The sequence below is a fragment of the Coenobita brevimanus genome, chromosome 42, assembly GCF_032717465.1.
Source record: "Coenobita brevimanus isolate Jiangsu-jjx chromosome 42, ASM3271746v2, whole genome shotgun sequence".
In the NCBI taxonomy this organism is placed as follows: Eukaryota; Metazoa; Arthropoda; class Malacostraca; order Decapoda; family Coenobitidae; genus Coenobita; species Coenobita brevimanus.
The window spans coordinates 682,501-710,000 of NC_136995.1; the positions used below are offsets into that span (position 1 = coordinate 682,501).

Below are 27,500 nucleotides of genomic sequence, written 5' to 3' on the forward strand. Positions count from 1 at the left end.
TATTTCTGATGAAGCTTACTAACACCTCTTCCTTATCTATTTCAGACTAGGAAGCTTACTAACACCTCTTCCTTACCGATTTATTTTTGATGAGGAAGCGTATTGACACCTTCCTTACCGATTTATTTCTGATGAGGAAGCTTACTAACACCTCTTCCTCACCGATTTATTTCTGATTAGGAAGCTTACTAACACCTCTTCCTTGCCGATTAATTTCTGATTCTGTTCCGTTCCTATATTCGTATGTGTTAATCATGCAATGTGTCGACACTGATCAGACCTAAGAAGCAAATCAGAGGATATGAATGAGTAGTTTGGAGAATAAATCGCTAAGGAAGAGGTGTTAGGGAGCCTCCTTACCCTACGAGGATACGGACCATGTTAAACGTAAATGAAGCTATACTCCTTTCACCTTAACGTGGCCCAAATTTTCGTCCTTTTGCAGCTTATTTCACGTAGCTCAGTGGTGGAAAGGGACAGTGCTACGGCTCTGCATCCCTTCCACAACACTTCTTCGTGACTAGCACCATATTCGAGTGTTAATGTGGCAGCTCAGTATTCAAGATGGAGAGATGGCAATTTTAGGCCAAGCTGGAGTGAAAATAGTATAGTTTAAATGCAGTGAAAGGTTGTTAGAAAGAATTTACTCCTGTTCCTTTACGTAAGATGCAGTGTTAGCGCCATTTAACGTTAGATATGTTAAAGTTACTCTACTACAACATCAGCTACAGTTAGTTAGATAATTTAGTTTTAATGCAGCAAAAGTAATATTGTTAGAAATACTCTGGTTCCCTTATCTGTGCGTTAGTTGCGGTAGTAGCTTCATTAAACGTTAGGAATGTTAGATAGAGTTACCCTCCTACAACGTTAGGGCGTAAATTAAACAATATAAGACAGAGTTACTTTTGTCCCACTCTTGTACCTAAAGGTGTGTGGATTGTGTGCCAGATAGAGGCAGAGGTTAGTGCCAGAGTATTTACCCCCTCCCCCCTGGCACTCTGGAGGGAGGGGGGGAGAGAAAGGTGTAGAGAGGGAGGGGGAAGAGAGGTGTGTCAATATAGTGGGTAGACAGAGGTGTGGCAAGTGGGGAGAGGGGGGGTATAGTGTAGGAATAACGGGGAGAAAGGGAGGGGAAGTGAGGAGGGAGAATGGAGAGGGAGGGAGTGATGTGGAGAGAGGGGAGATAAGAGGGAAAAAAAGGAGGGAGGGGAGATAAGAAGGAAAAAAAGGAGGGAGAGATGGAGGGGAGATGAGGAAGGAAAATTGGGAGGTGGGAGGGGAGGGAGGGAGGTAAAGAGGGGGATGGAGGGGTATGAAGAGATAGGGGAGATGAGGGAGAGGAAAAAAGGAGGGATGTAGTGAGGGAGGAAAGAGGAAGAGGAGGGGGGGGGAGGAAGAAAAACAAGGAGGCGGAGGAGTTGCATCATTCATTCACCATGGCAATTATTTCCGTCCAGTTCCAACTTATTTCCATCTTATTTCCCTTAGCTCAGTGGCCATAAGATAATACTACGGCCCTGCATCCTCACCCTAGCACTTCTTCGTGATTAGCACCGTCCTCTAGCGTTCTTGTTACAGCTCAGCATTCTAGTAGAGATGCCAGTTTTACGCTTAGTTAAAATGAACAGGGTGTGGTTACTGCATACTTAAATCTATTTATTATTCTATACTAATATTTTGGTGTTTGTTGTTTGAAAATTGACTCAGTGAAGGAGGGATAGGGGACGGATGGAAGGGTTGTGTGTGTGTGTGTGTGTGTGTGTGTGTGTGTGTGTGTGTGTGTGTGTGTGTGTGTGACCTTGCTTTGACGTTTGTGACCTTGCAGGGCAGTTATGACATCTGTGAGTAGTTCTAATAGTGGTGATGGTGGTGGTAGGGCAGGCGGTCACTCAGCTCGTATTACTGACACCCTGCCAACACTATACCTGACAACACTTACCTGACACCACCCTCACAGCCTCAGATCTAACATTTACCTGACAACACTTACCTGACAACACCATACCTGACACCACCTGACATTTACCTGACAACACTTACCTGACACCACCCTCACAGCCTCAGATCTAACATTTACCTGACAACACTTACCTGACACCACCTTACCTGACATCAGTCACCAGAGAAAACCCACCCTGACAACACTTACCTGACACCACCTGACCTGACAACATTCACTTGACAACCCTTACCTGACATCACCTTACCTGCCAACATTTACTTCCACCTCTCCTGACAACACTTAAGTCACACACACTGACAAACTTTACCTGACAACAGTTCCCTGACAACACGTAAACACCATCACACCTGCCAACATCCTTCCAACAACTTGCCAACTCGTGCCAACACAGATTATGGTCCCTTAATATCTATACTCCTGTCATTGTAACTTGGCAGCGAATATCTCCATTTTGCATCCTATTTCAGTGCCAAAATTAAGACTACTACGGCTCTACGACCTTTCTGTGGCACTTCTTCGTGACTAGTATCTTATTCTCGGGTTATTCTCTTGCATCAAGTTAGCGTTCATGATGGAGAGATGTCAGTTTTATGCCAAGTTAAAATGAACAGTATGGAGTGTTGTGTACGTAATTAAACACACACAAAACATTACGTACATTGATCTTACTCTGTGTGTGTGTGTGTGTGTGTGTGTGTGTGTGTGTGTGTGTGTGTGTGTGTGTGTGAGAGAGAGAGAGAGTAAAGAATACCATGTCATATTGCCCAAGGGAATATAAAAATATGTGGCAGAAAATAAATCGCACAGGGATGGGTGTTACGCTGTCTACTAATATCAGAATAATTAACATCAGTATTATACGAGAGGATATAGAGTTTAAGTAAAATAAATCACTGAGGAAGAGGTTTTACGAAATTCGATTACGACATAAAGTACATAAAAAAAAAACGAGAGAAATATTTAGGTGTATGGAGAATAAATCGCTTAGGAGTAGGTGTTAGATCTCTTAACCCAGGTAGAAGATGTGCCAGTCTAATGTGGCTTATCTGGCTTACTGATAAGATGATAAGCCTTCAGTTCAAGTGGCTTTGGCCCCCTTGTCTTTGGGCTTGTTATTGTCTTAGCTGGCCTACTATACTCCTTTCACTTTAACTTGGCCTAAAATTACCCTCCCTCCATTCTGAATCCTAAATTGTGGAGAATTTATGTGTGTTCCCCCTCCATGTAGGAAGAAAATGGGATGTTGGAGGGGAAGGGGAGAGGTAGGGGAGAATACCTATGGGGGAGGAAGGAGGGAGAAAAATAGGGGAGAGAGAGGGGAAAGGGGGGCAGGAGGAGGGAGAAAAATTGGTAGGATGGAAGAGGAAATGGGAGAGGAAGAAGGGAGAAAAACAGGAGAAAGAGAGAGAGAGAGAGAAGGCCCGTATTCTTGTCGCTTAAAGAGGCACCTTAACACAGTTTCCTAAGCGATTTATTTTTGCACCTTACTCTCTTAGTATGTATTACATAAATCCTTTAAAAAATCGCCATACTCTGCATAAACAACGTACAATTAACTAACCCTATCCAAACCTAAATCGCTAAGGAAGAGATGCTAGGGAGCTTCCTAATCTCAAACGAGCGACTCCCTGTGATAAGCCTGAAGGTCACATCCACTGGCTCGTGTCCCTATCTTTCTTATCAGTGTTGAGTGGAAAATTCTTATCTAGGACAGGTGCACCATCCACTCATATATTCAGGCGACTTTTAGCATTGCGTTTTATCATGTTTGCAGATACCGGAGATAGCGATAAGGGTTGCTGTTATCAGTTGAGGTTATAGCTGCTCCGGTATCTTAATTCTTATCTCTATAATTCGTACTAACACAGCGAAGGAAATTTCATGAGATGGTCAACATTGGATCTTAATCATATATTGTGGATTGGAGTGATAGCGATAAGGGTGAGTGTTATATCAGTTGCCTTTATCACCTACTCTGATATATTAATTCTTATCTCCATTCCTGATACTAGCATTTGATTTTATTCAGCGAAGGACATTTCAGAAGATAGTCAACTTTGAATCATATATATTGCTGGTTTTAGTGATAGCGATAAGGATGGTTCGCTGTTAAATTGGATGATTTTTTTTTATCTCTTTTCAATCTGGTTTTGTGATTTTCTCGTCTTAAATCTTGCTGCTTCCAGACGATTTTTTTTCAGCTTCAGGGGTCTCAGAGCATTGTGGACTGGGGGTGGAGGAGGGGGGGTTATCGTGTATGCAGATTGATTGCGAGAAGGAAGGATGGCTTGTATCGTTATCAAGTGAATTTTTCTTTTTGCTGCTGTATTTCCATGGTTGTTTCCTCATCTCGTTGTATCTTAGCGTAGGATGAGAGGGTTGTTGTGATGGTGTGTGTGTGTGTGTGTGTGTGTGTGTGTGTGTGTGTGTGTGTGTGTGTGTGTGTGTGTGTACAAGGACCATGTACATTCGTAGTTAGTTATCTGTTAGTCTGTCTGCCTATATCTGTCTGTATGTCTGTCTGTATCATTGCCTGTGTGTATCTGTCTCGCCATGTGTGTGTGTGTGTGTGTGTGTGTGTGTGTGTGTGTGTGTGTGTGTGTGTGTGTGTGTGTGAGGGGCATATACCGTGCCTGCTCCTTCAGTAGTAAGATCAATACAAGCAGGAAGGGCAGCAGGCAGGGCTCTCTCTCTCTCTCTCTCTCTCTCTCTCCAAAAAAATATACCTACCGTAATTTTTGTCGTTTATGCTTATTAAAAAGTAAAAAATAAAAGCGAAAATAAGTTAGTTATTAATAATAGGGATTAATTAGCACTGCCATTCCTCAAAAAAGAGAGAGAGAGAGAGAGAGAGAGAGAGAGAGAGAGAGAGGGAGTGAGAAAGAATATCAATTAAGCATATTATAGCCTGTTCGTTTTCATCAGAGGGAACTGGACCAATCTCTCAACTACTTTATCGTGGAGTAAGCTTGCGTCTCCTTGGTTACTAGTCAAAATTCCCCCTCCAGTCAGACTACACGTGGCCATCAAGGGGCTAAAAGGGGTTAGGGATCTTGGCCAAGTTAGAATGAACGCACTACAGTCTTCATCCACACAAAATTCAGTGTGACTAATGCCGATGATTTTTAACAGATGGGATTAAAGGAGAATTAATGTAACCCTATAACTTAAGGGTGACTAGCATTATATTATTATTATTATTATTATTATTATTATTTTATGGAAGGAAGAAGGAACCTAAGGCCAGGTATTGCTAAACTCAGTCGTTGTGGAGAGATGCCAATTTTAGGCCAAGTGTCAGTAAAAACTATATATATACTTTAGAAATGGAATTGTACACTACGTATCTATTCTATCTATCTGTCTGTCTGTCTGTCTCTATTTATCTATCTGTCTATCTACCTGTCTATCTATCTGTCTATATGTATGATTAGTGGAATATTCTGCTTTAATGTTTTGAATAATATAAGTGAAACTGTGTGTGTGTGTGTGTGTGTGTGTGTGTGTGTGTGTGTGTGTGTGTGTGTGTGTGTGTGTGTGTGCGTGTGCGTGCGTGTGTGTGCTAACGTTTCCCTTTAAGTTTAGTTAAGTGTTTCCCGTTTTCTTTCCGACTCCTGTATTTACTTTTCCCTCCCCCCCCCCTCTCTCTCTCTCTCTCTCTCTCTCTCGGTATTCTTTCACCTCAACAATATTATCCCTTCTTCCTCCTCCTCCTCCATATTATCTCCTTCCTCATTTTCCTCCTCCCTCCTCCTCCTCCATTTTATCTCTTCCTCCTCCTCCTCCTCCTCCTCCTCCTCCTCCTCCTCCATTTTATCCTCTCTTCCTCTTTTTGTTCCTCCTCCTCCTCTTCCTCTCCTCTTCCTCTCTCCTTTCAGCCACCCTCCTCGTAAAAGTGAAAGTGAAGTTGATAGGGGAAGAATGTCCCTCTGAGATGTCCTTCCCTCCATCTCTCTCTCTCTCTCTCTCTCTCTCTCTCTCTCTCTCTCTCTCTCTCTCTCTCTCTCTCTCTCTCCTTACCCAGTCTTCCACAAATCTCCTTTTCATTCCATTTTCTGTGTACCCCATACTCTCTGCCTATTTTTCTCTTCCCCCCTTTTCTTCTTCTCTTTCTACATTGTTCTCTCTTCTCCCTCTCTTCTCTCTCTCTCCTCCATATTCCTCTCCACCTCACTGCCTCATTTTTCTCTGCCTGTCTTCTCTCCCCGCCCTGCCTCTCCAACTCTTCTTCCATTCATTCATTCTTCCTCCATTCCTTCGCTTGTCTTTTCCCTTTACCTCTCAGTTCATTCTCTTTCCTCCTCCCCTTTCCTCACTTCTTTTGTTTTTTCCCCTTCTGTTTTCCTCTTTTCCTGGCCTCTGACTCCCTCCTCTCCTCTCCTCTCCTCTCCTCCTCCTCTCTTCCATATCTATGCTGTTTCCTCTTCTTATCTTTCTCTTCCTTTCTCCTTCCCCCAGTCTTCGTCATTTTATTTTTCTTTCCCGTCTCATTCCCTTTCCTTCTGTCTTCCTCCCTCCTCCTCCTCCCCTCTCCCTTCCTTTCCTTTCCTTCATTCCTCTGTACCCTACCACCTCACCTCGTCTCCTCCCTCCCTGGCGTCATTCTCTGCATTACCTTCTTCCTGTTTTCATTTCTCAATAGTTTTTTCTTCGCTTCTTCGTTATTCTTTCTAATCTGTTTCTTCTTTGCTTTTCTCTTTCCTCTTCCATATTCCCTTTCCTCCTCCTCCTCTCCCCCCTTCATTTCTCCTCCTCTCCACTTTCTTTTCTCTCCTCATGTTTCATTCTTCCTTCGTTGCTCCTTCACAGCCTTTCCTTTTCCCTTCATTCCTTTTTCTCCTTTCCTCTCTCTCCCCTCCCCCCTCCCAGTTCCGTCTCCCTCGCATCATTCCTTCTTCGCTCTTATCATTTCTTCTTCTCTCCCATCATTCCTTCTTCTCTCTCCCATGATTCCTTCTTCTCTCTCGCATCATTCCCTGTCTCTCTCCCATCTTTCTCTCTCTTTACCATCATTTCTTCTTTTCTCTCTCATCATTCCTACTTTACTCCCGTCATTCCTACTTTTTTCCCATCATACCTCCCTCCCTCCCTCCCTCCACCCTCTTTCCTCTCCCCATCGTTCTCTCTCCCCATCTTCCTCCCTTCGCGTCTTCTCATCCCACTATGAATACATAATAAGCCTAAGACACTTACCACATGTTTACCTACCCATTCTCCCTTCCTCCTCCTACCCTCCTCCTTCCCTCCCCCTTCCCTTCTCCCTCCCTCCCTCCTTCCCCACCTTTGCCGTGAGATGCTTCCCTATCCCGTGAAAGGAGGACGGTGATGGTTTGGAGAAGGGTAGATGATTGTATTCAGGGCACGCTTATTTCCTGTTAATCTACCTGTACCCCATTCCATATCTCATCTACCTTTCCTCCTTACTTTCTCGTCTACCTCTCGTCCTTACTATCTCGTCTACCTCTACCCCTTCCCATCTCGTCTACCTCTACCCCGTCCCATCTCATCCCTCCATAGCTTTGCCTAGGAGAGATGCTTCCCTATCTCATGAAAGGAGAATGGTGGACGGCAGAAGGAGGGAAGGCGAGTTTTAACACCATGTTGTATTCTCTCTCTCTCTCTCTAGGTAAATAGATAGATAAATAGACTGTTACATTACATACTTCTGTACAAATTCCCATAATGATTAATGAACACAAAAACAGTAAGAGAAGATCGTGTATATGATGGTGTGGTTGACTCCAGATATCCCATTAAAATATAAATAAATTGATAAATAAAAAGGTGTGTGGAGGTATTAGGCCAAGGAATAATTGTGGCAAGTTTGAAATGAATTAGTGAAGATAAAAAAAATGGCTTTAATTGGAGAAAGGAGAGAGAGAGAGAGAGAGAGAGAGACAGGTAGGAAAATACAGTACCTGCCAAAATACATCCATCATAAATCCACTTCAGGAACTACAAAAAGGCCTCATTACTTTCTCAACCATTTATTTAGTTACTTGACATTCGTTTATTATCATTATTAGTAGTAGTAGTATTATCTCTATCATTATTTATACTATTATTATTATTATTATTAGAGTTCACTGATATTGGAGGTGGGAATAGTGAGGGTGTATTATTTATTTATTTATTTATTCATTGTATACATATACAGGGTCGTCCATACATTACCCCTCACAATTCTCGTGTCATCCTGGGACGGCTCAGTACATTTATATTTTCTCCCTGCCTCTACCCTCATGCTTAACAGTTTCTACTTTACCTGCTAATTACACTTTAAATTTCACAAAGCTGCCCCCTAAAATATCCACACGTCCCACACCCGCAGACTGAGCCGACGAAATTTCTCAAGGCTGCCCTCAAAATATCCACACGTCCCACACCCGCAGACTGAGCCGACGAAATTTCACAAGGCTGCCCCAAAAATATCATTGCATCCCACACCCGCAGACTGAGCTGACATTAATTTCTTGAGGCTGCCCCCCAAAATATCCCCACTTCCCACACCCGCAGACTGAGCCGTGCCCTCAACGCAGGAGGCTTGAGAGGCGCTATATGTGGACTGTCCTCTATATGTTCTAGCTTCCCCTCACTCCCACTGAGTCGCCCTAGAGATGCTATAAACAAAACGCTACTGTTCACATCTAGAATCCTGGGTACCCGTGCTAGTTAGGTGAGGGAGTTGTCCAGCACTTCTTCGTGACTAGTATTTTTTTTTTATGCATGGGTGGTGAGAAAGGAAGGTTAGGTAGATAGGTGGATGGATAGATAGTGAAGGTAACAGTCCATTGATAGGTAAATTTATAGAAGAAACAAAGTGATAGATGAAACTTAGGAAGGAACAGATAGATAGATAGATAAAATAATAGGTAGATGGAAATAGATAAAGTAGAAGATACCTAAATTAGGAAGAAAGGGTTGATAGATAGATAAAATATGTCTATCTATCTATCTATCTATTGCCAGACGCCATAATCCCGTAAGGGGTGGCCATTTGACTCTTGAGTTACTTGTTTTACGGGGAGGGGCACTAACCCTCCACCAACCCACTTGCTGACACGTAGGGAGCACGTATGAGTTGGTCATATGGTTACCACCCAGCGTTGTAAATGGTTTCTTGGCTTACAGGAGTTATATTGATAAAAGCAAATATTCATAGATACATAGGACTTTATGGAGAAAAATAGTGCCCCTGATGTTGAAGAGTATATTAAGGTTTATTATGCGTATACTAGTCACGAAGAAGTGCTGTTATACCCCCATACCTAACTAGAACAGACCCCCATCTCATCACGGCTTCAACAAGAACAGAGAATATTTAACAACATGTACTGGTAATCGATTCATTTTATACATGACAATCCTTCAATACCTTAGGCTAGATTTATATATATTTATAATATGTATATATGCATGTATACACTCAACAAATGCTTATGTATAGAGATAGTATAGGGAGAGACAGACACATGCAACCTGACACATTTTGGGCTTGTGTGTGTGTGTGTGTGTGTGTGTGTGTGTGTGTGTGTGTGTGTGTGTGTGTGTGTGTGTGTGTGCGTGTGTATGGAGGAGGAGTGTGTGTTGGGGGAGATGGGTGTGTCTGTGAAGGGTGTGTGTGTGTGTGTGTGTGTGTGTGTGTGTGTGTGTCTGTGAAGGGTGTGTGTGTGTGTGTGTGTGTGTGTGTGTATTACCATTATAATTATTATTATTATTATTATTATTATTATTATTATCATCATCATTATCATCGCATTCCCAAGTATTGTAGAGGTTACTGAAGGCTATATTTAACCCCTTCAGTTCAAAAAGTCTCTCCAAAGCATAATCAGATAGGTCTAGAGATGGCAGGAGTATTTTTTTTTTTAAATATTCGCGGGGAGAAGTAGGGCATGGATCACTTTTTCTTCTCTTTTTTAATAATAGATTTTGATTTGGGTTTCGAAACGGATTTTTTTTTTTTTTTTTTTTTTTCGTTTTTGCTTTTGAAACGTTTGATAGGAATGTACCTTTTCGTTGTAGGATTTTAATGGATTTTTTTTCTTACACAGCGCAGTATTGGATTTTTATTTTTGGTTTTTGATTTTGATATATGTGAATGAACACATATATACAGGTGTTTGTTTTTGGATTAGGTGTTCAGTGGATTTTAATTTACCCACTAGCATAGCACTGGATTTTTATTTTATTTATATATATATATATTTTTTTTAGCGTCAGATTTTGAAATGGGTGATAGTCAGAATTAACATATATACAGGTGTTTGTTTTTGGTCTAAGTGTTTGGTATATTTTTTTTATTATGATATTTTTTTAACATGTCAACACAGCACAAGTCCAACTGTGTGTAGGTTGTAGGTGCAGCTCTCAGTAACTACAGGGCGGAACAGCACAGGCGCAGGGCAGGGGCAGCAGTGGGGGTAGAGTGGATAGGGGTGAGGCAGGGATGGATATGGGGTAAAGCAGGGTGAGCTGGAGAGGTAGATTGGAAAGGGGTGAATTAGGGATGATGCAAAGGGGTGAGGCAGGCTGGGAAGGTAGGACAGAAAGGGGTGATTTTGGGTGAGGCAGGATGATTTGGGGATTTGGCAGGGTGAGATAAGGAAGCGAGAGTAGGCAGGGGTGAGTTTGGGGTGTGTCGGGTGAATATGAGGTGTTTTGAAGGGGGAGGGCAGTGTGAAGGCAGAGTAAGATGAAGGAAATAAAGGACTTGAATGAAATGAAGGAGTGTAATGACAAGGGTGATTCTGGATTGAGGCAAGAGTGAAATAGGGATGAGACCAGTGAAATTTAGGGTGAATTTGGGGTGTTTAGAACGGGGGGATGAGGTGAAGGGTGAGTTGAGAGAGAGAGAAGGGCGGTGAAGGTAACAGAGTAGACAGTGGTTAGTCTGGGTAAGTTTTTTTTCTTTCATTAGGAGGTAATTGGTCAGAGGGGAAGCTGGGAGGAGAACAAGAGGAGGAGGAGGAGGAGAGGGGGACATGAAAGGGAGGAGGAAGGGAAGGGGAAGTAATGTACAGAAGGGGAAGTAAGGGGGAGGGGTATAGTAGGGGAGGAGAGTGGAAAGGGAAGGAGAGAAGGGCAGTATCCAGTTGGGGAAGGGGAGAGAGGAAGGGTAGGAGAATGGAAGGGGAGGGAAGGAGGGTAGGGGAGTGAAGAGCAATAACCAGAAGGGGAGAAGACAATAAAACGGGAAACTTTATCAGAAAAATAAGAACAGTGCCTCAAGGGATGGAAGGGGACTGTGGTGGGAGGATTGGACCAGGCTGTGTGGGAAGTACTGAACCAATAAAATAAAAAGAAAAGAAAAGGAAAGAAAGAAAAAAAGATGAGTGGTTGATAGAGTCTGTGGTAGGTCATGTTGGTGTGGGGTATGGTAGGGTAGGAAAAGGTAGGGTAGTTTGAGTTAGGGTAGGGTAGATTAGGATGGTAGGAGTTAAATGAGGGTATATTCTGTTGGGTTGGTAGTGATGTTGATGGTGGTTGTGATGATGATGATGATGAATGTGGCCTTGTTTTGTGTTTTAAGCTGAGAAGGTTGTTTTTTTGTTTGATGTAGAAGCTTGAGGTGTTTTCTGTGGAAGGAATAGTTGTAAAGAATATTCCTCTGGAGAAGATGGTGAAAGAAATAGTTTTATTTTCAAGAACAGAGTGATATATCTGAAGTGTAATAGGTGCATAGAGTCCAGCAGAGTGGTATAACTGTGTTGTGTTTAGAAAAGTGGTATTTCTGCATAGAGCTTAGAAGAGTGGTATTTCTGCATAGAGTTTAGAAGAGTGGTATTTCTGCATAGAGTTTAGAAGAGTGGTATTTCTGCATAGAGCTTAGAAGAGTGGTATTTCTGCATAGAGCTTAGAAGAGTGGTATTTCTGCATAGAGCTTAGGAGAGTGGTATTCCTGCATAGAGCTTAGAAGAGTGGTATTTCGGATAGAGCTTTGAAGAGTGGTGTTTTTGCATAGAGCTTAGGAGAGTGGTATTTCGGATAGAGCTTTGAAGAGTGGTATTTCTGCGTAGAGCTTGGAAGAGTGGTATTTCTGCACAGCGGTCTCTGTAGAAGCGCCAAATGTAATAGGCAGCTAGAGTTGAGAAGGGTGGTATTGTTGCATCGTGGACAGATGCTAAACGTTACTGGTAAAATGAAAAGCAATACTTCTGCAAAGTGTAGGTGCTGCGTAAAGATTTTAGAGGAAGGGAGTATTTCTGAGTAGTGTGAGAGAGGTGCATGTTGAGTCATTTTCAAGAGATGTGAAACTTACAGGAGGGGGGAAACACCTGCAGAATGTAGGAAATGCTTGAAGGTTTGCAAAACTTTACAGGAAGTTGGAAACATTAGCAAAGACTAGGAGACGCATGGATGACTGCAAAACATGAAGGAATGGGAAGCACTGGGAAAGTGTAGGAGACGCGTAAAGGGCTGCGAAACTTACAGGGGGTGGGAAACATTGGCGAAGTGGAGGAAACGCGTGAAGGGCTGCGAAACTTACAAGACTGGGAACATTGGCGAGGTACTGGATATGAAACGCGTGAAGGGTTGCTCACAAGAAGGGCATCAACAGGCAGATTAGTTTATAGTACAAGCACAACATCAGCATCAGAAGCAGCAGCAGCAGGAGTCTGTCAGGAAAAGCGCGACCACACTGTAAACAACCAACGAGACCTATTAAAGAAAACATCTATAACTGGAGGATTATATTTCATCACAAGGGAGGCATCTTAGGGAAGGAGGCTGTGTTTCCACTGAGGAGAAGTTGAACCTTGATGGAAAGACCTGCGGAGCACGCGAAGAGTATTTAAATGATTGTTTCCCTCCCCTCACCCTCATTTTCAAACCTCCAAGAAGCTCCCGCCAAAATACGGAACGGGATGTAGAGCATATTTGAATACGTAGGTTCGTTTATCCTCCCCAGTGCAAAGCCTCCCCTTAATATTTCTTTGATAACTCACAGGTATTTATAATGGAGGTCTGTGTCGTGGCCCGGGGGAAGGGATTTACAATGGAAGGTTTCCCCCGGGGGCATTTAGGGTTATAACACTGACGGAATGTACAGTCTTGGCCAGTCATCCCTCAACACTTTAGGCCCTATTCTCTTCACTTCAGGAGATCCCTCAACACCTCTTCCTTACTGGTTTATCCCTGCATTCAGCTCATTAAAAATCCCATGTATGAAGTACTGTACAGCTGACTAGAAAAAAAGATATTGCTTACCGAGCCTTCGTCAAATATTTCAAGATATCTTTATTTGCAATTTAGTCATCAAATCCCATGTATGGTACTTATGCTATCTTTGTTGGTACTAGAAAGCTAGAAATAACATACAAGAGAGTTGTAATTTGTAATGAAGGGAAGTAAATCAGGAAGAGGCGCCAGTATCCTGAAATGTCTTGAATACGATCCATGGAGTCTCTGCCTGAGTCTGAACCCGGTATGTGGAAGTGGATTATTGACCGTGATTGTACTGGCCTCGTCTCTAACCTCCTGAATTTGGCAATGTCTTTAGTAATACATTATATTTTTGCCGTATCTTGGAAATTTTGATAAGTGTTGGAGAGACTTTTTGAACTGAAAGGGTTCATGGTAGGAATCCATAATAGGTTGGGGGAAAAAAATGATGAAAGTGCAAGACTTGGCTATTAAAAGACATCACCCAATTGAAGAGGTTAACGGTACATCATAGTACTTCTCAGGATGCGTCACCATCCGATTCTTACATTGAACTATGACAACGAGGCGATTTACTGGAGCATAATGGAAAGCCCTTGTTCACATTCAGTATCATTGTCGAGAACCTGGCATCCTAGTTTAACCCCCTCAGTCCCATGTTGTAGTTCTCATTTAATACCTGCTACATTCACAGGATTTTACCCAGCATAGGAGGCAGTTTTCGACCTGGAGAGGTTCTGAACAGATTTCATAAGTCCCCTACAAATTTGGCGACTTCTTACGCTGAATAAAATCATCTGAAAGCAGAAGTGGTAAATGGAAATCAACACTGGATTCAGGTGGTTAATAGAGGATTAAGTTCATTTTTACCTAGGTAGCTCAAGAACTACAGGTCGTTTGCTTAAACCTAAAATTACAAAGTGGATTGCAAACCTCCAATATTTTGTTGTGATTTTTGTAGTACGTGATGATGATGGAACGTATCTGGCTTCCTATTTGGTTGGTGCGTGCTTTCTGTGATATGTGATGCACGCTGGTCTTACCTAATAACCACGGACATTCCATAAATGACCTAAAGGGATTTGCCTGCCTTTTTGGGATTTAAGGTTGAAGCATACGCTCTTGAGATTCACACTGGCGGGAAAAAATAATTCTACAGGGGTGCTTGAGACGTGGCTTTGTGTTTTGATTTGATCCGTTGTCGCGCGCAAAGACACTTGAGCGTTACAATAGAGGTTCGTGTATGTAAGGCGTGGGTATTTTTCTTTAACATTAATACTTCGTTCGTGTAAGGCTCAGATTGTTTATGATATCGGTTGGGGGTAAGGCTTGATACTACCTATTTACAGCTTTTGTCATTGTTTTGTCATGATAATGTTAGTGCTAGGCTCGAATTGTTTCTGATGCTCCTACATATATATACAGCTTGCGTCATCGTCTTCAACACACAGTTTCTTCGTTACCTCAGAGTCGCAAATTATTTCCGATATCCGTCCATGTAAGACTTGTTACTCCGTATGTTCAGTCGTTCGTTACTGACATTAGGTAGTTCGTTTAATTCAGTGGCTTAAATTTTTTCTGATATCTATGTGTTTATGGATTGTTAGAGTCGATATGCAACCATTCTGTGTTTGTTGTCATGTGGTTAGTTCAGAGATTCAAATAAATTATATAAGGATCCTGTCTACCTACAGTATATTCAGTCCTTCCTCGTTATGATTACACAGTCAGCTTGTTCAGAGGTTCAGACTGTCTGTATGAGGGTGCGGCCACACTTACTAGAAACATGGGATTGACGGGAGGAAACGAGGCTCAGGGGCCAGTCCAGTGTTCAGGGTCGGATATTGCAGCAGTGTAACCCGGTGACCTTCTGCAGTATCCGCGTCAGTTCTTGTCAGGCACATGTTAGAGGCTAGTGTGGCCGCACCCTTAGGCTCATGTCTGCTTGTATACAGTCTTTTGTCATCATCAGTTATTTCAAAGGTTCACATCGTCTCTTTTTGATCTCCATGTAAGGATCATGTCTGGCTTATGTACAATCTCCCCCTTAGTATATGCCAGTGTGTGATTGATTCTGTGTATTTTCCGAGATCATTTGGTAAGATTAACAACGTGGATTCGAGCGACGTCTATTTTCATTTACTCTCGCCACTACCGGAAGATTTTAGTCGTTCGAAAATGTCTCGTATAGAAGAGGTTTATTAAGGAGGCTACCTAGCACCTTTTTCTCAGTGGTTTATTTTTGGATATGGCTGGTTAATAGCCTTTTGTACCTTATCTGTGCTGAGAATGGCGATATTGCAGTGATTTATGTAACGCAGAGAAGGAGAGGAAGGTGTACTAAGCAGAATAGGTCGCTTAGGGAAAGGTGTTAGGGAGCTTCTTTAAGTGAAGGGAATTCCTGTATCTAACTCCATCCATTTGAAAAGACCAAAGCTGTATGAAATAGTGAAGGGATGGTTAGAATATGTAATGAAATAAATGATTTTAGTCTCAGTGGGTTGATTTAGTACATTGAAAGGCAACCATTTGTTTTTTTTTAACTAATTTCAGTGATAGATATTTAGTATATGGTGTTTATGATTTTTAGGCTTACTTTTTAATTTCATGTAAGTTTGCACAGACTGTAATGTGACTCCAAACCTTCATCGGGAAATATATTGAATTTTTATGTTTGAATATGCAGCTCGGTTAATCGTCAGGAAATGGCAGCAGCAATAATGATAATAATAATAATAATAATAGTAACTTCTCTGACTTATTTCGTTAAGTAAGCAACAGACTAAGGCATTTCAGCTCAGTGACAAGCATTGAAAATTGCCCTTCAACCATACCGTGTTTGTTTATGCTAGATATAACGAAATGTAGGGTTGGTAATGCTTGATTAGCGAATTCTGATGTGATTTAAAATTGACCAGGGTAATTTTATAAGTTAGACTAAGAATTTAAAGTCACTGGAAATTAGCCCTAGCATGTATTCAATATGGACGGTGGGTGTTAGCGCCGAAGTGGTGACATGTAGAGGTGTATGGTATGTAGGAGGACTGCTGGGCCTTGATAGCAGGCTGTGAAACCTATGCCCAGAGTCGGACACACACACACACACACACACACACACACACACAAAGTTGAACGAATTATTTCCACTGTTCTCTATAGATATTGTACACACACACACACACACACACACACACACACACACACACACACACACACACACACACACACACACACACACACACACACACACACACACACACACACACACACACCCTGCACGCAAATTGTAATCCTGGCTCAGCTCTGCGATTTTTTTTAATTATAATTACATATAAAGATAATTATTTCCGTCCGCCGCCATAAAGAGAATGAGTTTGTGTAATTATTTTCGAGTTAATTATTGCCTTCTGGTACTGTAAACGAAATTGCCCTTTATTTTTTAGTTTTTTTTTTATGGGGGGGGCGTGAGTGTGTTCAATTTTGGGTGGAGTACACCGTGTTAAAACAGGAGAGAGAGAGACTGTCTAATGCGCTGAGAGCTCGGGTGTTTTATCTCTCTCTCTCTCTCTCTCTCTCTCTCTCTCTCTCTCTCTCTCTCTCTCTCTCTCCACCATCTCTTCCTCTTCACATTCTCCCTACATTCACACATTTTCCTCCTCCTCCTCCTCCTCCTCCTCCTCCTCCTCCTGCTCCTCTCTGTATCATTAATCCATCTATCTATCTGTCTATCTATCTATCTATCACTCAGCCTAAGGTCCACACAGCAACACCACCCCCTCTATATCTCTCCACCATCACTATCTATCCATCTATCTATCTATATCTATTTACCTGTCTATCTATGTCACACAGCCTAAGGTCCACACTACCACCAGCTCGGCTTTAACACGACTGCCTCGGCTGGATGTTACCGGCTTTCATTTGACCCACACCTGGCATAAAACTCTGTGTGTGTGTGTGTGTGTGTGTGTGTGTGTGTGTGTGTGTGTGTGTGTGTGTGTGTGTGTGGATGGTAGGTCTTTGTGTGTGTGTGTGTGTGTGTGTGGGTATGTGTCTGTCGATGGTAGGTCTTTGTGTGTGTGTGTGTGTGTGAGTGTGGGTGTGTGTGTGTGTATGTGTCTGTCAGTGGTAGGTCTTTGTGTGTGTGTGTGTGGGTATGTGTCTGTCGGTGTTAGGTCTTTGTGTGTGTGTGTGTGTGTGTGTGTGTGTGTTATGGGTGTGAGAAAAGGGAGGAATGTGGAATGTTGGGGAAGGGAGGGTAGGGAATTTATAAAGGGAGGGAGGGAAAGGGTAAAAAGGATATGGATTTATGTGAGAGCGGGGAAAATGGGGATGGATAGATATAATTAGATGGATAGCGAGGGTGGATAGATATTGATATGGAGAGAGAGATATGGGTAGATACAGGTGTGGGGAAAGGGAGGATAGGTAGGTGGGGAGAAGGGGTGGAAAGAAGGATGGGGAGGAGGGGGTGGAAAGGAGGATAGGTAGATGGGAAGGAGGGGATGGAAGGGAGGATAGGTAGGTGGGGAGGAGGGGGTGGAAGGGAGGATAGGTAGGTGGGGAGGATAGGGAGGTGGGGAGGAGAGGGTGGAAGGGAGGAATATAGAGGGATGAACAATAATCAGGGAGGGATATTAACCTTCAGTAAAGCCACCTATGCCAAGATGACCCAAGAACAGAACACCTGTCAGGTTAATTAAGCTCAGGTTAATTGGTGTGTCAGGTTCATGTTTTAACACCTGTTCTCTCATTTCTCTCTCTCTCTCTCTCTCTCCCTCTCTCTCTCTACGATCAAAGAAACTGCATCAATCACCCAAATTACCTTCAAAAGCCCTCAAAGTCGGGATATTGAGTTAAAAAATGTTAAATTCGTCCTCGTAGGGTACAGACCACTTCAGACCAAGGACCCATTTTTTTAATATCCGTTTCCCTGTACTCCATCTTGAATACTTGAATACGGTGCTAGTCACGAAGAAGTGCATATCCCCTGTTCACTTTGATTAGGTATAAAATTGCCGTCTCTCCTTGATTGCTGGGGTGTACCGAGCGATTGACGCTGGAATATGGTGCTAGTCACGAAGAAGTGCTATGGAAAGGATGGAAAGCCGTGGTATTGTCTTATTCTGGTATTGAGCTTCGGGAAATAAGCCGCAAAAGGACGAAAATCTAGGCCAAGTTAAGGTGAATGAAGTGTAGTAGCGATGAGGGTGACGAGAAGTACTAGTAGTGGTAGTAGGCTAGTAATAGTAGTAGTAGTAGTAGTAGTAGTAGTTGTTGTTGTTGTAGCCTCAGGTTCATCGTAATGTGAACCTAGTGGACTGCAGGCTCAAGTTGCCCTTCTGCATTTGAGGGACGGTAGTATAACCAGGCAGTGGAGCCACCCCGTTATATCAATGCCACCACGTGAAGGAGTCCCTGTAACACCAGAAGCCTTAATAAACCCTTTCAGTACGAGACCGTTTGACTAAAATCACCTTGTAGCAGCGACAGTAAACTAGGCAGGTAGTAAACTGGGATTCATTTTACCATTCAACTGTTAAGACTAAGAAAACATACGTGACATCGATAGAGGGAGGGAGGGAGGGTGAGCTGGCGACCTTAAGTGAGTGAGGAAGTGGTGTTTTTAGCTGTGGTGGTGGTGGTGGTGGTGGTTTTGGTGGTGGCTGTGGTAGAGGCGGCGGGGGTACTGTTGGGCTCAAGGGGCTCCAGGATCTTAACAGAGACCCTTGCTGAGTTATGGATGCCAGTGTTGGGGAAGGCGATGCGGCCGTTCTGCCGATACTGCGAGTATTGCACCTCTCGGATGGTCTTGAAGTTGTGTCGTCCGAAGATCTTGGCCGAGAAGATGCCTGGCGGGGGAGAAGAATGTGGAGGGGTTGTTAGGTGGAGGAAATTACAGTGGGATAGGTAGGGATGCTGGGGGACTGGGTTGTTTGAAGTGATTAGTGACACATAGATAAATACATACATACATCTACAATATGCAAAATAATTACCTAATGAGGGAGAGAAAGGGAGAGAGAATGACCAATAGTTCCCACCAAGATACGGTATGTGAAGCTTTGCACTCTTTCCACATTTGCAAAGCTAGATAGATGGACAGACAGATAGATAGCAGACAGGGGATCTAACCTGTAGTTTCCGCCACAAGACATGTAAAGCCCTGCGCCCTAGCAACGTTGCAGCTCTGTTGAACAAGCATCGATGCAATACCACGCCCGCCATATTCCTTGTCCACGTTCAAAAGTTCAAAGTTGAGGAACTGGAAAGGAAATGGATGTGCAGTGTTAATTGGTGGATGGGTGGGTGGGATAGGTGGGTGGATGGATGACTGCACAGGTGGATGGTTGAGTGGAGAGAGCAATGGGTAGGTGGGCGGATGGGTGGGTGGGTGGAGGGATAGTTGGATGGGTGGATGGGTGCACAGGTGGATGGTTGAGTGGAGAGGAATGGGTAGGTGGGTGGATGGGTGCAGAGGTAGGTAGGTTGGGTGGGTAGAGGGATAGGTAAGTGGGTAGGTGTGTGTGTGTGTGAAATAGTCTTTTTCGTAGGTAAATGAATGTTAGAAACTCGCTTTATCAACACTGCATTGAGCAACGAAATCAGTATCACAAGTTGGATGAGTAACGTAGATAGACAGACAGATAGATAGATAGACGACCAAATCGAGTAGATAGCTAGATAGATAGAAAGAAGCTCTCACCTTATCCACACTATACTGAAAATGAAATCAGTATCACTCGCCCGTTTTACAAGGAAGGATAATACTCGTAATCTTGGAGTCCTTCTATGTATCTATCGAGGCTGCTAAATAGATAGATAGATAGACTCACCTTATCCACACTATACTGGGAGAAGAAGTCAATATCACTAGCCAGTTGTGTAAGGAAGGATATAATCTTATACATCTTGGGGTCCTTCTGTGGGTCTATCCAGGCGAGGAAGTCGTCGGGGCCTGGCGCATCTCCCCGCCTCTTGATGCTGTTAATGGCCACTCCTACCATTCGCCCATTAGCTGCCTCGTCAATGGCCATTACCGACACCCCGTGGTTGATCTGAAGGAGAGTGGGTGGGTGTAGGATGACGGTGAGAAGGGCGGTGTTAGTTATGGTGGTGGTGGTGATGATGATGGTAGTTTTGGTGGTGGTGTTGAGATTCGAGAGTGGTGGTGGTGGTGGTGAGATTCGAGAGGATGATGGTGGTGGTGGTGGTGGTGGTAGTGGTAGTTTTGATGATGATGATGGTAGGGAAAGGCCGAGTCACTGGCAGAGCTTAAGCATACTGTATGTAGATGGATGGATGGATGACGTTGTAAAAGCATTGGTGGTTATTATTATTAAAAGAATATTTTTTTGCCAGACTTTTCTGTATTAGTGTTTGTAACGGGATGGCAATTTATCCTGAGGGGAAGAACTTACGTATTCATGTACACAATCCAGTTGTGTGTGTGTGTGTGTGTGTGTGTGTGTGTGTGTGTGTGTGTGTGATAGATGGGTAGGTTGATAGAGGGGGAAAATAGACAGTGATGTGTATGATAAATATATAGATAGGAAAAAAACCTAGGCAGTGGTGTGTGTGTGTGTGTGTGTGTGTGTGTGTGTGTGTGTGTATGTGTGTGTGTGTGTGTGTGTGTATGTGTACGTACCATGTGGGGCAGCACTTTGGAGAGCCAGTGGTCGACCTCACGCGGACTGTCGAGGTAGAGTGCTTTCCCAAGTGGCTCGTCCTTGAAGAAGTGGTTACACAGAAGGTCCACAGCCGCATCACTGTACTCCTGTGTCAAAATCTGGACCAGAAAATATGAAGAAAGACCAATTAGCTTAGGTCTGGGAGGGTTGGGTTGGGTGAGGTGAAGTGAGGCAATGTTAGGTTGGGTTAGGTTGGGTTGGGTGAGGTGGGGTTAGGTTAGTTTAGCTTCGGGTGGGTTTGGTTGGGTTGCGTGAGGTTAGGTTGGGTTACTAATTGGGTCAGAGTGGTCTAGGGTGGATGGTTAGGGTAGGGTGAGGTGAAGTTGGGGTATGGATGGATTGAACTGGGTGAGGATGAGGCACTACAGAGGATGGGGGGAGGCTGGAGAGGGTGGAATGGGGTCAGTGGGGTATGGGTGAGGTGTATTGGGGTCAGAATGGGTGAGGATGGGGAGGGGTGGGGTTAGGTGGACGTTTAGGGATAGTTGTTATATTTTGGTCCAACTTTTGTTACGGAATTGTTGTCCAAACGTCTAGTTGCCTGACAGTATACTCACACACACACACACACACACACACACACACACACACACACACACACACACACACACACACACACACACACACACACACACACACGAATAGACAGATACATAAATAGCCAAGCATAGATACAGTTATTCTCGTCTTCACGTATAACAGGGGTGGTAGAGGGTAATAAATTTCCTAAGGCACGTATATTAAACACTGATGACATAATTACTGCGTCATTATCAGCTATTTTGGTAGGCCTTAACACTAATTGCGGTGCAGCAGGTGGAGGGGAGGTGTAGAGAGAGAGAGAGAGAGAGAGAGAGAGAGAGATGGATGGGACTGTGATGAGGTGAAAGAGAGGTAAGGGAGAGGGGAAGCGTTATGATGGAAGGGAAAAAGTGGCGAAATGTGAGAGGAAAATTGGCTGAGGGGGAGGGAGAATGTGTTGATATGAGAGAGAGAGAGGGAGAGAGAGAGAGAGAGAGAGAGAGAGAGAGAGAGGGAGGGAGAGAGGATATAGGGCAGGAGGCAATTAAAACCATGCACTCAGGTCAAAGCCAGGTCAGGGTCATGGCTAATTGGCTTGTCACTAATTGGTAGTTTGGATGAGCAGAGCAAGAGTATAGACGTGGAATATGGAGGGTTATAAATGGATGGTTTGACCTTGGTTGAGCATGGAAGGTAGGTTAGGTGAGGTTGGGTTGGGTTAGGTTAGGTCAGATTAGGTTAGGTTGGGTTTGATTGGTTAGGGAAGGGTAGGGTAAGGTAAGGTAGGGTGAGGTTGGGTTGGGTAGGGTAGGGTGAGGTAGGGTTGTGTAGGGTAAGGTAAGGTAGGGCTGAGTAGGGTAGGGTTGGGTAAGGTAGAGTTGGCTAGGGTAGGGTAGGTTGGCTAAGGTTGGGTTGGGTTAGGGTAGGTTGGGTTGGGTAGTGTAGGGTGAGGTAGGGGTGGGTGGTGTAGGGTAAGGTAGGGGTGGGTAGTATAAGGTAGGGTTGATTAAGATAGTTTATGTTAGATTAGGTATGATATAGTTTGGTAAAATTAGGTTAAGTTTAGTTAAGTTAGGTAATGATGGCTTGAGAAAGTTGAAGGACGTTAAATATAAGTTACAGACAGATAGATTAGCTATGATTGCATATATAAATTAGTATCAATAAGAGCAGGTTAATTTCCTTGTATGTTGTTGATGGTAAGGGTGTGTATTATTTGTATATTAATTAGTGATAAATCCATGGGGAGTATTAAGCAGGCAGTGTTAATTGGGCCAAGGTCATCAGGCAGACCAATCCTGTGTTTTCTAGGGTTAATTACTGTTTTGGCACAAGGTAATGAGGCAATTCGCTTGTTGACATTGTGTAGAGATGGGGTATAGCTTCCTTTTTATTATTATTATTTTTTACACATACACACCTGGAAAACAGAGACACAGGTTAGAGCGTGAAGTCTTATATTCCCTAACATTTCTGGTTCTGTGTAGCTCGAAGCATAGAAAAATAAAGATCCCAGGGTCTAACTTGCGTCTCTTCCCATCCAATATTAGGCTCTGTTTATTGTTACTGGTGTGTAAGAGCTGGTGTAGTTCATCTGTATCTCGTGTGTAGAGCTGGTGTATCTGTTTCTCGTGTAGTGGCAGTGTAATTTCCTTTCTTTCCCCTACACCTCCTTACCTTGAACACAATACTCTCGTCGTGTTTATGTAGCACATCTGGGGGCAGTTCTGGTTCACTTGGCAGCTCTGTGGAAATATAGCTTAATATAACATTGTAAAAGAAAGTATATGTGAGGTATAGCAGCATAGAAGTTATATTAAGCATCCTGTAGTGGAGAAATATACTGATATGTGAAGGATAGTATAATATAGGATAGTAAGGGAGCATATGTGGGGTATAGCAGCATAGAAGGGTATATTAAGCCTTTCGTTATGGGTTGGATCTGAAGGAATGGTTGAGATGATAAGATGTTTGTTATTGAGAAGTTTTGTGCTTGGATTTTCCTCTCTCTCTCTCTCTCTCTCTCTCTCTCTCTCTCTCTCTCTCTCTCTCTCTCTCTCTCTCTCAGGACATTTATGCATACGAAACCACACTTACATCACGGCTCTTAAGTGACTGTGTGTGTGTGTGTGTGTGTGTGTGTGTGTGTGTGTGTGTGTGTGTGTGTGTGTATGTGAGGACATTCATGCAACCACACTTACATCCCGACTCCTTAACTGTTAATTGCCTGTGTGTGTATATATGTATGTATGTGTGTCTATGTATGTACGTGTATGTATGTGTGTACCTGGGTCTTCTGGTTCCGGAATCTGCTGCTCCTGCTCCGTGGTGGCAGGTGCTAGTGGCTCCTTCTCTCCTTCGTGAGTACTGCTGGCTCCTTCACCGCCTCCTTCAGTGCTTGTCCCGCCCTCACCCTCCTTGCGTCTGGTGGCAGCGGCTCCGAGGGGCGCTGGGGATGAGAGAAAGTAGAGAGAGGGAGTGACTGGGAGGGTGGGAAAATGTGACTGACTATTCATATACGGTATCGTGAGTACATAGGAAGCTTAGGGAGGCAGACAGACAGGTAGAGAGAGAGAGAGAGAGAGAGAGAGAGATTCACCTGTAGGAACTGGGTCACTGCCAAAACTTCACTATCAGCTTGTGTATGCATGAAATTCCCCCTCCTTCCCTTCCTTTTTCATCCCTTTCTCCTCTCTCTCTCTCTCCTCTCCAACCCTACTCATCCCTCCCCTCCCATCCTTCCCCATCCCTTCCTCACGATTCTCTTCTCTTCCTGTCACCATCCCTTCTCTTCCCTTCCCTTCCCTTCCCTTCCCTTCCCTTCCACATCCCTTCCCTTCCCTTCCCTTCCCTTCCCTTCCCTTCGCCACCAAACCCCATTATTTTTCACCGCTTGAAAATTAGAGTATAATAGACACTACGTTAGAGTGATATAAAGGCCATATTCTCTCTCTCTCTCTCTCTCTCTCTCTCTCTCATTTTTTTAGATCTAGGTATCTGTTTCTCTGCCTGCCTGCCTCTCTCTCTCTCTCTCTCTCTCTCTCTCTCTCTCTCTCTCTCTCTCTCTCTCTCTCTCTCTCTCTCTCTCTCTCCATGTATGTATGTATGTGTGTACGTTACTGTTCGCTTCTTACCTCTCACTACACACACACACACACACACACACACACACACACACACACACACACACACAACAGAAAATGGATATAAAAGCAAAGTGTAGAAAACGCGATATTGAAGGGGGGCCTCAAGTGTCCTGCCGTAAGTGTAATATATTAAACATCACATTCCCTTTTCATTTATCCATTTATTTAATTTATTCATTTCCTGAGGCCATTTATCTAGTCTGGCAAATAGCTTTTTAATTTAAACAGCAGAAACGCCTTACCAAATCAGTCTTCCTTCTTCCTCTTAGGCTTTTTAATTTATCTGGTGATATTTGGGGTGGTAAAGGGGTGTTCCACGTTTAATTTCGTCCAGTACCGAGCACTGAAATGATGTAAACTAAATCGCGAAGTGACAGGTGCTGAGGAGAGAGAGAGAGAGAGAGAGAAGTAATATCCCCCGGGAGCTCTCTTGATCCCACTTTTAACTCATCACAGCAAAGCACCACTGAATATGAGAGAGTGAGAGAGAGAGAGAGAGAGAGAGAAAGGTATATTGGTAAAATAGTTGAACAGTTTCATTGCTCTCTCTCTCTCTCTCTCTCTCTCTCTCTCTCTCTCTCTCTCTCAAGGTAAAGAAAGCGAGAACCTAAAAGAAAGGAATGGCCCAGAATGTGTGTGTGTGTGTGTGTGTGTGTGTGTGTGTGTGTGTGTGAGAGAGAGAGAGCCCAGGGGGAGGTCTAAGGTAAGGCGTCTCCCTAATGGCCTTTTTACTCCTTACTTTAATATCTTTTTACCTGTAGTTTATGTGAGTGAGTCAGGTAGAGAGAGGGAGAGAGAGACAGACAGACAGAGAAAGAGAGAGAGATAGCAGACTGATTGAGAGCGAGAGGGAGAAATATAGAGTGGAAGTTTAGATAAAGATATATAATGAGATAAAGTAATAGGCATAGAGAAGGAGGTAGATAGATAGATAGACAGACAGATAGATAGATAGAGGGGGGGACTTTCCCTGGTGGATAGTCGCGCATTTTATTTTTCTTTTAATAGATTTGTAATTATTATTTGTTTTATTAGCTTTTATTACACTGGACTGGTATTGGGTAGGAAGTTTGAGTTTTCGTGTGTGTGTGTGTGTGTGTGTGTGTGTGTGTGTGTGTGTGTGTGTGTGTGTGTGTGTGTGTGTGTGAGAGAGAGAGAGAGAGAGAGAACATGATCTAGGAAGTGAGAAACGCGGAAGAGAAACGAACTTGAGAAACTTAGAAATCTTAGCGAGATTAAAATATCACTCTTTTACTGAACACCCCCCCTCTCTCTCCCTCCATTCCCTCCCTCCCATACTCCCCTCCCCCTCCCCCTCCATTCCCTCCCTCTCCCCCTCCCCCCTCCCTCACCCATTCACTCATCTCCCATTCTCACTTGCAGATTACTTAGATTAAAGTGTGTATGTGTGTGTGTGTGTGTGTGAGAGAGAGAGAGAGAGAGAGAGCTATGGAGGGAGGGGGAGGGAAGGAAGGGAGAAGGAAGACGGGTATTGATGAATTTGATAGGGAGGAGGAGGAGGAGGACACTATGGAAGGGAAGATATAGGGAAGGACGAGGAGGAGGGGGGAAGGGAGGGAGGAAGAGGGAGTATAGAGAGGAAGGAATGAGTGAAGAGAGGGAAAGGAAGAAATGAGGAAAGAGGAAGAGGGAGGAGGAGGAAAAGGAAAAGGGAAGAAGTGGAGAGAGGAAGAAGAGAAGGGCAGAAGTGGAGAGAGGAAAGAGGAAGAGGAGTTTGTAATGATAAGAGGAGATGAATTAGGTTAGAAATCAGCATAGAACAGAGACTCAGGTGATGTGAGGTTAAAGAACAGGTGAAGATTAGGTTAGGTCAGAGATGAATTCAGGTGAGTTAAGGTCAGGTGAGGTTGGCAGTAGATAAATTAGGTCAAGTTGGAGAGGAGAGAATAGATGCATTTGGTTAGTAGATAAATTAGGATGTGTTAGAGAATAGGTAATAGATGGAATGTAAGGTAATAGATGGTTTGTGGGGTAGTTCTGTGAGTAAGGGTGGGAACGTGAAGGGTGGCTGAGTCTGGAGTATAGGTTGTGAAGATAATGAGAGAGAGAGGAGAGAGTGGAGGAAAGACAGAGAAGGTGAGGAGAAGGCGAAGAGTTGAGGGATAGGAAGAGAAGGATGGTAGAATGAGAGAGGAGGAAAGATTAACACGGAGAGAGGAGGAATGAGGAAAAGAGAGATGGAGAGAGTAGCAGGGAGAGAAGGAGGAAGAGGAGGAGGGAGGGAAAATGAGAGAGGTGAAGAGTAGAGAGAATAAAGAGGCGAGCTAGGTCTAGATTGAATTGAAACTATTGGTCATTTTGGGTAAAGAGTTGAGAGAGAGAGAGAGAGAGAGAGAGAGAGAGAGAGGGGGGGGGGGAGGAGAGACTAAATAAAACGGATATAATTTAGCTCCTAAATTCCTAATCTCTATTTGCATTTCATATTTATTGCACATTAGATTATTCAAACAATACTCCTTTCACTTTAACTTGGCCTAAAGTTGTCACCTTTCCTTATACACTAACTTGATGTACTAGTGAGGCCGCCTTCACGGGGTGGCACTCACATAACCGGGCGGATCCACTGCCTGCCTCCACAAACATCACCTTTACTTCCCTGTCCCCCGAAGGGAAGCTGGTGGAGTGCGGGGAGGGGGCCGTAATAACACAGATGCTAGTCACGAAGAAGTGCCGTGATGATAAATGAGCGTCGTAACTTTTTCTGCCACTGAGCTACGCGAAAGAAGCTTCGGGGAAAAATCTGAGCCAAGTTAAGGTGAAAAGACTATGACTGAATGGATTAGATTTAGAATGCAAATAGGTCGCGAAGGGGTGAAAAAAGAGATTGAAAAAGAGGAGAGAGAAGGAAGAGGAGAAAGAGAAAGGGGGGAAAGGGAGGAGGAGGGAGAAAAAGAGGGAAGAAGAGGTGGAGAAGAGAGGAGGAAAAGAAAGATGAAGAGAGAACGATTTGAGAAACGAGAGAGAAATCGGATGAAGATAGTATGGAGAGAG

General features: G+C 43.6%; 2 protein-coding genes across 3 annotated transcripts in view; one reads left to right on the top strand and one right to left on the bottom strand.

Annotated features, from left to right (window-relative positions):
• The window catches only part of aralar1 (calcium-binding mitochondrial carrier protein aralar1), a 178,842-nt gene that overhangs the window by 13,476 nt on the left and 137,866 nt on the right, over positions 1-27,500 (top strand). The gene's annotated exons all lie outside the window — the stretch shown is intronic.
• LOC145397618 (arylalkylamine N-acetyltransferase 1-like) overlaps positions 18,731-27,500 on the bottom strand; it is a 47,769-nt gene continuing 38,999 nt past the window's right edge. Inside the window, exons 2-7 of the mRNA XM_080270659.1 lie at positions 23,630-23,791; positions 23,020-23,087; positions 20,778-20,918; positions 19,966-20,187; positions 19,265-19,394; positions 18,731-18,981 (exon numbers count right to left, since the gene is read on the bottom strand). Of these exons, the coding sequence (XP_080126785.1) occupies positions 18,731-18,981; positions 19,265-19,394; positions 19,966-20,187; positions 20,778-20,918; positions 23,020-23,087; positions 23,630-23,791 (974 nt within the window). The remainder of the gene's footprint in view (positions 18,982-19,264; positions 19,395-19,965; positions 20,188-20,777; positions 20,919-23,019; positions 23,088-23,629; positions 23,792-27,500) is intronic.